Source organism: Numida meleagris, chromosome 1 (genome assembly GCF_002078875.1).
Source record: "Numida meleagris isolate 19003 breed g44 Domestic line chromosome 1, NumMel1.0, whole genome shotgun sequence".
In the NCBI taxonomy this organism is placed as follows: domain Eukaryota; kingdom Metazoa; phylum Chordata; class Aves; order Galliformes; family Numididae; genus Numida; species Numida meleagris.
In genome coordinates this window covers 77,281,217-77,292,470 of record NC_034409.1, presented here as the reverse complement: position 1 = coordinate 77,292,470, position 11,254 = coordinate 77,281,217, and the positions used below count along the sequence as shown (strand labels likewise).

Here is an 11,254-nt window from a genome sequence, read left to right as displayed (position 1 = left end):
TGATAAAGATGCTGAAGACTACCAGTCCCAAGACGCACTCCTGGGGGACACCACTCATGATCATCCTCCACCTCGATGTGGAGCCATTGACTACAGCCCCCTGGTTGCGACCGTCCAATCAATTCCTCATCCACTGAATAGTCTACCCTTCAAATCCATCTCTCTCCAGTGTAGAGACAAGGATGTAATGCGGGATCGTATCAAAGGCCTTGCAGAAGTCCATGTAGGTGACCTCATTTGCTCTTCCTCTGTCCACAGATGCTGTCACTCATTCACAGAAGGCCACTAGGCTGGTCAGGCACAATCTGACCTTGGTGAAAGTATGATGTCTGTCTCAGATCACCTTCTCACCTTGCACATGCCTTAACCTCTCTTCCATGAGGGTCTGCTCCACAATCTTCCCATGCACAGATGTGAGGCTTAATGGCCTGTAGTTCCCCAGCTCTTCCTTTCTCCCTTTCTTAAAAATAGGAGTGATGCTTCCTTTTTTCCAGACACCAAGAACTCTGCCTGACAGCCATGACTTTTCAAATATGATAGTCAGTGACTTGGCAACCAAATCAGGTTACTTTAGAACTGTGGGGTGCATGCCATCCAGACCCATAGACTTAGAATCATAGAATCTTTAGAGTTGGAAGTGACCTTTAAAAGTCATCTAGTCCAACTCCTCCCCAGTGAACAGGGACATCTACAGATAGATCAGGTTGACTGGAGCCTGGACCAGCCAGACCATGAATGGTCTTCAAGGACAGGGCTTCCACCACCTCTCTGGGCAATCTGTTTCAGTGCATTACCACCCTTACCGTGCAAAAATTCTTCCTTATGTCCAATCTAAATCTCCCCTCTTTTAGTTTGAAACCATTTCCCCTTGTCCTATCACCATAGACCCTGCTGAAGAGTCTGTCACCTTTCTTCTTATACTCCCCTTCTAGATATTGAAAGGACACTCTCGGGTCTCCCCAGAGACTTCTGTTCTCCAGGCTGAACAGCCCCAGCTCTCTCAACCTGTCCTCATAAAAGAGGCGTTCCATCCATTGGGTCATTTTTGTGGCCCTCCTCTAGATGCACTTTTAACAGGTCCACATCTCTTCTGTAATGTGAACTAAACATCTGGACATATTACTCAAGGTGATGTTTCACCAGTGCAAAGTAGAAGGGCAGGATCGCCTCCCTCAATGTGCTGACCACACCTCTTTAACGCAGCCCAGGATACTGGTTGGCTTTCTGGGCTGCGAGTGCACATTGCTGGCTGATGTTCAGCTTACTATAAACCAAGTCATTTTCAACAGGGCCGTGCTTCATCCTTACATGTCCCGGCTTGTACTGATAGAGGGTGTTGTGCAAGTCAGGTGCAAGACCATGCACTTGGCTTTACTAAACCTCATGGGGTTCACCTGGGCCCAATGCTCAAGCCTGTCTAGGTCTTTCTGAACAGCATCCTGTCCCTCAGGCACGTTGACTGCACCACACAGCTTGGCATCATTTGCAAATTTGCTGAGGGTGCACTAGATCCCACTGTTGATGTAACTGAAGATGTTAAATTGCTCTGGTCCCAGTACCGACCCGAGAGATGCAACTTGTCCATGATCTCCATCAAGACATTGTGCCACTGACCACCACTCTCTGGGTATGATCTTGCAACCATTTCCTTGTCTATTGACCAGTCCACCCATCAAATCCATACCTTTCCAATTTGGAAAGAAGGATGTTATGGGGGATCATGTCAAAGGCCTTACTGAAGTCCAGACAGAGGCTCTTACTTTGCTGCTGACACAGTTATGCATTCAGCCTCAAGAGGTGATCTCGGACTTCCTCCGTTCTTAAAGCAGGACAGATTTCACTCCCCTGATCTCCCCCAGAGGTTCAGGAACATGACAGGCATGGAAAGCCTGACTGGCAGTGAAGATTGAGGCAAAGGACCCGTTGAGTACCTCAGCCACCCCTGTATTAGCTGAAGCCAGTTCTTCCTCCTCATTTACCACAGGGGGTACAGTCTCCTTTGCTTGTCTCTTCTGACCAATGTATCTAAAGAAACCTTTCTTGTTATTTTTCACATCTCTCACCAAGTTTAATTACATTTGCACTTTGGCTTTTCTGATCTCATCTCTGCACAACTGGACAGCACCACTATATTCTTCCCAGGTCACTCATCCTTGCTTCCACTGCCTGTACTTTCCCTTCTTATCCCTCAGTTTGTTCAGCAAGTCCTTGCTCACCAGTAGGAGGAAGATGGAAAAAAAAGAAAATATATATATATCTCATTTCTAAAATTTCAGTCATTTGACAATACAAACTAAGCAACCTCATCATGAGATTTGCATGATCTATATGCATTTGCATTCATCTATGTGTAAAACACAACCAGAACAAATACAGTCCCACATACCGTATTCACATTAAGCAAATCAAATTTGGAATTAGCGTTCCTCAAATTACCAGGTTTCTGCCCTTCTTGGCGTGCCTCACCAGATAGAGCTTAACTGGGATTTTCATAGGAATATAAGGAAAAGAAAATCTCAGAGACACTCAGCAGATATCTGTCAGTACTATTTTCTTCTAAAAAATCTATGCCTATTCCGCTGCATGCATCCAGTGATACACCTCAGTGATGCCACAGTTAATTCTTCATTATAAAAGTAATGCAAAACAAAACAAAAACTCCACACATTGAAAAGCATGGACTACATGAGGACTACTACAGCTCTTACTGCAGACATTTGTGCAAGATAGTAAAATACAAGAATAGGGAAACATGAAAATATGACACCAGCACTTTTAGTTCCATAGCTGTTTTGTTCTTCATCAGATTGAGCTACTTTTCAGTAGCGTCATATTACCCTTCTCAAACCAAAGTGTGCACTCCTGCTATAAGTCATGCTATGAGAAGAAAACACTTGAGGCACTCGAAATAAAATTATAAACAAATTTAAACAAATATTAAACTTTTTACACAATCTAAATAATTGTACAATAATGTGATCATTAAAAGTAAAACTTGTAGGACTAATCAAGCTTTTGGAATTGACTGGGATATATATACATGTGCATGATCAGATATAAATTGGAGCTCAGATGGCTATGCATCTATATATGTAGGCACGAGTAGAAAATCATAGGCGTATTTGAACAGACAGCAATTAGGTCGAAGTGACACAAGAGTTGTGTTGTTTTGTTTTTTTTAGCCTGTAATTACTTCATTTTCTTACTGATAATTCCAGAATTTAAAAGGAAGAGCATGCTATTGCAAGACTTAAGAAGTTCCTTCTACTCAAAGGTTAAGAAATCCAAAAAATCATGATTCCCAGACACTCCAAAACAAGTTCATGTCAATTAAATGCAGTTCTCTCTGCACATTATCAACATGGCATACAATACACAGAAGAAAGGCTTAGGTTTGCTCAGAAACACTACCTTTGAATATTTCTATTTTCTGCAAACAAGAAACACGGAACACACGTATAAATTAATTACCTGGGAATCCATGACAGATTCACTAAGGATGGAAAGCTGAGTGGGAGGTTCACATTTTTGTATGGGTCCCTGAGAAGATTCTAAGTCACAGTTAGGAGCCATTGTTACATTAGGGAAACCTAGAGGAATCAGACAAAACAAGGAAGATCAGATAGGGCAGAGTCAGTACATCATAGGACTTAGTACTAAAATGCAAGTTCCTACATTTTGCACAGAAACGGTCACAATGATGTGTGTTGTTTTGAATACCTGACAAAGACCACAGAATTATCTCAATACATTCAACCACATATCAGGCTCCTGTCCTTCTCATCTGTGTGATGAAACTTGTGCAGAAAAAGCATATCGTCTGAAACAGTCATTAAATGCAAAAGAGAACAGCAGCCTAAAGACGAAAGATAAGCTTAAGATTTCACGTGCAAATGGCCAATCCCTTTCAGCAGCATAAGGACTCATAAACCAGGATAAGAAATGGAAAAGACTTACTCACAAGTTGCTGATAAATCTTCAACACTATCTAAGAGCAACGAGGCAAACCATGTAGCAATGAGAATCAGAACTACTACAGTGGCACAAACTGGTGCTCTGCACAGGTTGGTAACTTCGCTGCAGAAATGGTCAGCATCAGTTATTTTAGTGTAAGTGATCAGAAATTCCACTACGGACTGGTATGGTGGAAGAAAAAGCCACAGCTCACTCTCTCCTGCCACGTTAGGTGTTATCCACATCTGTGTTTCATCCAACATGACCAGGATCAGTCATATCACATTAGATGATCAGACAAAAACAGTTACAAAGAATACTTCATAAAGCAAGATTATTTATGAGAAGCAAGAAGTTAGTCTTGAATGCACCGTCACATACAAATGAAGTAGTTTACCTGTTCGCGTGCGAGGGGCATTCCCAGACAAGTCTTTTGCCACAGCCATAACCTGATCAGACCGTTTCAATACATCTTGCAAATCGTACTGATCAGAGAGAATCTGAAAGTATAGCATATAAGAGAAATATGTCATACTGCGCAGACTCACTTTTCCTTTGTTTTTTTCTTCATTTTTTGAGTACTGTTCTTCAAAACAGCTAGCAAAAGAATAGCTGAAGTGGTAGTGTTTACAAAGGTCCTAATTGCGATAGATCAGAAGACCATCATCTGTTCTGAATGACTAAAATTCACCTCATTTTTCTGACAAGTTAAATTGTTATCACTCCAGAAGCGTCAACACTGACTCATCTGACAGGCAACCAAGAACTGAACTAGTTGATTAGATCCAAATGAATTCACACAGACTTGTTTTGTTCAGTCTTGATTACTGGAAATCCTGCCTCAAATTAAGCCTCGTACCTTCCTACAAGCTTCAGCAGACATAAATGCAGGTGGCTGCATCTGGCAGTACAAAATGCTTCGGTCATGTCCACACATTTCTCACAAGATACAGCTCCTGTATTCAAGGTATCTCTCTCTCCCCCACTATATGAAGTCCATTACTGGAACCATGAAAGATGCCTCCTAAGGAGGGAAGCTTTTGAGCTTAAAAAGACATTTGGCTACTGTGAACTGAAGTTGATGGAAAAATATCTTCTGTGGGCAGAACACAATTCCAAACTCCTCGCTGACTAGCAGTTTCATTCATTAAGTTGGAAACGGCAAACAAGTAAAATTATATCCACAACTTGAGGCTAGTTATCCTTAAACTCCTGAGAGGATATGTGTGGTGGGTTGACTGGTTAGATGTCAGGTGCCCGCCACACCACTCTCTTGACCCCACTCCTCAGCAGGACAGGAGAAAAACTGCTATGGACTATTAGTTACAAGTTGAGATAAGGACAGCAAGATTGCTCACCAGTTATGCCATGGGCAAAACAGACTCAGCCTAGGGAATATTAACGTAACTTATTGCCAACTGATAATAGTAGAGCACAGTGAGAAGTAAAAACAAAGTAAAAACACCTTCCCCTCAACGACCTTCTTCAATTTCCTCTCCCTGAGCAGCCAAAGGAGATGGTGAGTGTGGGTTGCAGTCAGCCCATAACACCGCTCGTATCTGCTGCTCTTTCATCTTCACACTCCATCATTCTCCTATTCCAGTTGAGGTCCCTTCCACAGGATGCCATCCTTCCCAAACTGATCCTGTGTGGGCTTTCCACAGGCTGCAGCTCTTCAAGTACTGCTCCAACACGGCTCCATACCACAGGGCCAGCCCTCCAGGAATCATTCCATACATGTATCCACAGGTGGTACCAACCCAAGACCTTCTGCTCCACTGTGGGCTCCTCTTCATGGGCTGCAGCTCTGGCCTGAGGCCTACTCCTATGGGGGCTCACCATGGGCTGCAGCCTCCTTCAGGTCACATCCACTTGCTGTACCATGGGTTCCTCCATGGGCTGCACATGGAGATCTGCTTCACGTAGTGCCCCATGGGCTGCAGGGGGAACAGCCTGCTTCACCATGGGCCTTTCCTCAGGCTGCAGGGAACTTCTGCTTCACACATGGAGCATCTCCTGCTCTCCTTCGGCACGGACCTGGGTGTCTGCAGGGCTCATTAACATGTTTGTCTATCTAGTCTTCTGAGACTGAATTACACAACAGTGTATCACTTTTCTTCATAATCAATTTAGCAAATCAGTGAACATTCATCTCTTGTGATCATCTTATATATTTAAATCCCCAAATCACCATTTACTTTTTACTCTTGATAATAACTTTGCATTTAGCCATCTAATATCAAAATTATGCAGGTTTTTAGATAATGTCATGTTAGGACTACAGAGGAAAAAAATAAGAATGCTCACCTATTCCAAAACATGACTCCCTTGCCCAATGCAATGAAAACTAAGGTGACACATTTACTCCAACAAAACTGATTTGTTTTCATGCTCCCTACTAGATCAGCATCATTAGGTTCCTAAGTTTCGCTCTTCTGCTCAACATTTTAAGAATGTTTATTTAGACCGCTGTTCCTAAGATAAATTAGCTCCCATTTGTTTGTGATCAGCAGACCTAGGCGCATTTACAGTCCCTCAACATACTCACTGCGTGCTGTACCTTCTCCCATTTTAGTATCACTTACAAACTTCATTAAAATTCATATTCCCTTCCATTTCACATTGTTACTAAAGATAATTAATCAGGACTAATCCTAACCCTTTCAACTACAATAATACATTCACTACATATCCTTCAGTGCAATGCACTGACATTATTTTAGCAACAGGTTGCAGGACCACCCACAATTCATAGTTTTTGAAATGAAGTCATATAATGTTTTCCTTCAGATTTTTAGCCAGCTCCTCCCTCAAAAGTTTAAAGTTTAGCTCATCCATTTATAATTTTCATTCTCTCTCTTCAACATATAGCTACAAGAAAAAACACGCTACTGGCAGCATCTTCCTAGATTTTGCCTCCAGTTGAGTAAGATTCAAGGGGCTTAGGATGTTGAGATCTTACAACAGTGAACAAAGATCACTGAGATAATAGAGGCAGGGAGATAATCCACAGTGGTTGTGCTGTACTGGGAAATGCAGACTAAAGAACTTCTTCAATTACAGTATTACTTCAACAACAGTACCAGAGACTAACATATTTTAAGTTGGAGATAAGGGAAAATAGTGACTCTTTTCCATATATTTATAATTCACATTCAAAAAGACACCAGTGCATCAAGCAGCAACAGCAGCACGTGTTCCATCTTGCCTGGCATCATTTTCTTATGTCTTCCTATCTAGAACTGTCTTTTCTCAGATTCAAAAGTAGACATAGGATATGTTGGTTAAAAGTAATCCCTTAAATTTGAGGGAGAAATCTGCTCAGGAGGAATTAAAAATTGTGCAATGTCATTACAAATGGCAAAAAATACAGAAGATTATTCCACATGTGTGAAACAACCAAGTCCAGTATTAAGTAGTCCAAACACACTTAAGAGCTTGTAGTCCTACCTAGATTTGGGATAAATATTTCTGGAAGGAATTTTTCTTGAATCTAGCCTGTACCAGGAAATTTTGTACAAAAGCCCATGGGTTGTTTTTTTTTTGTTTTTTGTTTTTTTTTTGTTAAATATTCCCCTACATTGGACTTGGAATAAAAGCGTGAAAATAACAAATGTTGAAATTAAAGTTTGATTCTTGGTTACCAGTATCCTTAACACAAATTTTGCTGCAGTTGCAGACGAACCTAAGTAGGTGATTTTTAAAGCCTAATATTTTCATCTGTTTCCGTCTATGCTTCAATGTTCTCAGAGTTCACAGCAAGATTTCCGAAAATTTACAAAAACAAGATAAGAAATAGAAGTCCTCGATGGTTAACCCACTGCACATATGTGGGACCACTGAATTATTATTCTATCTGCTTGGCGAACACTGTTGATATTGAATTATAATGAACAAGACCAACTCGGGGTTTGTCCAAGTGCTGATGAGCTTTCAAGGCTACTGTTTTGACATTAGTTTTCATGACATATGGCAAACAGTCTCCAGCTGTGTGAAACAAAAACATGGTATCTAACATAGAAATCTAAATTCTAACACAGAAGTTAGACACTGAAAGTTACTATCTCTGAAAGCAAAACTTAGTTTTGCTGCTACTGTAGAAAATTCAAAAGCAATTTAAACAGTATTTTCAGTTAGAATACTTCAGATTGCCTAGTAACCAAACATTTAAATTCCCAATTGACAGATCTGTCTGCCAGCCAACTCAACCTTTGCTTCATCATCTTTCCTTCCAGACAAGCTCTTCCTTCGCAATTTCTTGCTTTTCACCTTTTGGTCCCTTGCATTTCCCCCGTGTCAATAAGCAATGGCAGATAAGGATGTCCTTCTCAAAACTATAAATGTTCCTGTGTTCATCAAAGAAAGAAAAATAGTAGGCAGGGAGAAAAGGAGGCAAGATAGGACTGAGGACACAAAGAACGTGCATCCTTTTCACAACACAGAGTTTAAACCTGCAAACAGTTCCCGTTCAGATGCAAAGAGGCCTGCAGCATTACAGAGGGCACAGACAGTCAACAAGGATGAAATACTCAGACTGTATAGGTAAGCTGTCTATTCCAATTACTGCGTGTAGAGGAGAAAGAGGGTATGAACATATCAAGTCCAACTATACAAAAAGAGGAGCAAATTTTCATCGATGTGCAAAAGCAGTTTTCTACTACTGCTGCAAATCATTTGCAACAGGCTGAAAGCACAGATTTAGCTCTCACTTCATGCATCAGAGCCAATTTCCTTCTCTCCAAAGAATCAGGGGCCAGCTGTTTTTGCTTCTTCCATTTTCTTTTCAGTGCCTTCTCTTGCAGTTCCAGATGCGCCAGTACTTTGTTTTTTGATTTGTGTATTTCATGGCGACGCAGCTATGTAAACATGAAAGAAACTAGTTTAAAATGAAGGTACAATGTAAAAGAAAAACTAGTAGGACAATTATGACAAGCCATTTATCTCGATTTTATCATTCACACGCTGGTTATTTATTTCATGGTAGTACAAGCAAAAGCCTCACAAACATCCTCAAGTGAGGAAATGTCACCAATACCAGCGATGTTTAAAGCAGATCCAAAGGCAAACTGAGGAAGTCTCACAGTTTCCATCTGCCCTCCATCACTGACTCAAACAAGAGTTCTCTCAAGAGAGAAAAAACCCACAAACATTCCCATGTAGAAAGACACATTGCATTTTCCTGATTTAATGCTAGGGTCAATCATCAGTGAAATTCTCACTCTTCTTCTAACAGTGATATATGTATATAGTTTAAATACAAATTAAACAAGCTAAATATGTAAAGTGCTTGCTAATGTCTCTGTCTGGAGGATATCAAGACAACCATTTGTAAAACCAGGTCAGATGTTACACTTACAATGTCCTCAGGAGTTGCACGGTGAACCGTCAAATCATGGACAGTACTCTGCAGAAAGGAACAAGAGAACAGATAAAAAGCAAGAAAAGAGGAGGAAAGGGATTTTCCTTTAAGGTTCCATAAAAAAAAAAAAAATCCTTCTAAACTGCAACATAGCGTAAAATTACACAACGGTACACTTCCACAACTAAACTTCCAGGAACTCCAACTCAACCTGCTCACTCCAGGCCGGTGAAAAAGGTCGGACGAGAAAACAACCCCACACAACGAAGCCTCAGGGCTCCGCAGGGAAGGGGATCAGGGAGGAGGGGAGCCGGCCGTCGGAATGTCCGAAGCACTGATGGGGGCAGGCCCGCTCCCGCCCAGAGTCCCCAGGCCTTCCCCAGCCGCTCACGGCCGGATCGGCGCACACAAACGGCCACCCCTAGCCCCACTCGGGTCTCGCCCGCCCTGCCCGGCGCCGAGCCGGCTGCCCCCGCCGCAGGGACAGCACTTACGTCCCAATCCCGCTTGGCCGCCGTCGCCTTCCTCGTGCCCTTCCTGGCAGCGCCGCGGAGCCGCGGCCGGGACCCGCACAGCAGCGACATGGCCGCCCCGCCACCAGCTCGCGCGGGCCGCGCGCGCACCCTCTCTCCGTTGCCACGGGGACGGAGCCGTTCGCCGCGCCCCGAGGGGCGGAACGTGGCGGCGGTTGGCCCCGCCTCGGGACCCCGCCGGCTCCCCTCGGGGCACAGCCGTGAGTCTGGGTAACCGCCGCTTCATTACGGCCAGTCCTGCTTCCTTGTGTCCTGGGTCAGGCGCAGTTCATGCCGCCGGCTCCCTCTAAGCTGGGTTTTCTGTGAGGAAAGCCCTTGAGGGGCACCTCATGGCACGAGGGGATGCCCCTGAGGGAGCGGCTCGGCCACCTCTTCCCTTTCTTGCCCTAATGCTGCTCATTTATTGCCGTTATTATCTTTCTTTATTGCAAATACCACCCCAGGCCAACTCTCAATGCCCCTGTCAGCAGAGAGGCTTGGAAGTTTCCAGATGTATTTCAAATCCTACTGAGGGGTAATTAAGAGCAGAATGTCACACAAGCTCTTAAATGAAGGCAGTGTCACATTAAGGAGTGGCCCCAGGTTGTGTTTTAACAAACAGATCTCAATAGTGGTGCCACCTAGGAAGCGTGCACCTCCCTACCTGAGGAATGTCCAACTCCCACAAAGTAACTGGCTGTTAACACTCATTTATTTACCTTATGTCTGAGTACAGTGCATTTCCTGTGGACTTGCCCCACAAATATGCCACAGCAGGGGTTGGAACAAGATGGTTTTTAACGTCCCTTCCAACCTAAGCCATTCTATGATTTTGTGATCTTCCACTACCCTGGGTCACACAGAGACATGAATTATTTTGAAGGGTTGGAATTAACATCTTGTGTTACAGTGTGAGCTTAATATTGTCTGTTGGATGTGGAAAGTGAAGATGTAGGGTTCTACTGTAGCTTTTCAGTAAAAAAGCCTTCCTTAATTAAAGAGAAAAATTCCCTTTCACCAAGATTTGATGGTGCCGAGTCCTCATCGATCTAATTCCAGCTTCACCAATCCTGCTGGGAAGATGCAGATGGTGATGTTGAATGTGCTGAGGAAAGGAACTGCTTGGCATGCAATATAAGAAGAAAAGAAAGAGGGAAATTACGAAGGGACAAAAAGAGTGACTGCAAAATACTAGCAGCGATTGCCTTTGCTGAAGTGCTGCAAATGTGCCTGAGGTGTTTTTTATGCAGGAGGTTGCACGTGAAATTCATTTTCATATGCAACCTGAAGCTGAACATCAGACTTCAGCCTGTAGTAAAATAAACCTCTAATCCTAGGCATATGTGTAAGGCAATGTACTGGATGAGTTATTCTTTGTTTATTTGAAAATCTGTAACACAAAAATGTAAATTAAAGTCACATCTGGAAT

The 11,254-nt window shown here is 42.8% G+C and overlaps 1 protein-coding gene across 1 annotated transcript in view; it reads right to left on the bottom strand.

Moving 5' to 3' along the window:
• Positions 1-10,087, bottom strand: part of SPICE1 (spindle and centriole associated protein 1) — a 40,019-nt gene extending 29,932 nt beyond the window's left edge. The window contains 6 exon segments of the mRNA XM_021397101.1: positions 3,472-3,590; positions 4,352-4,454; positions 8,664-8,810; positions 9,311-9,358; positions 9,808-9,937; positions 9,939-10,087. Of these exon segments, the coding sequence (XP_021252776.1) occupies positions 3,472-3,590; positions 4,352-4,454; positions 8,664-8,810; positions 9,311-9,358; positions 9,808-9,937; positions 9,939-10,072 (681 nt within the window). The 5' untranslated portion in view covers positions 10,073-10,087.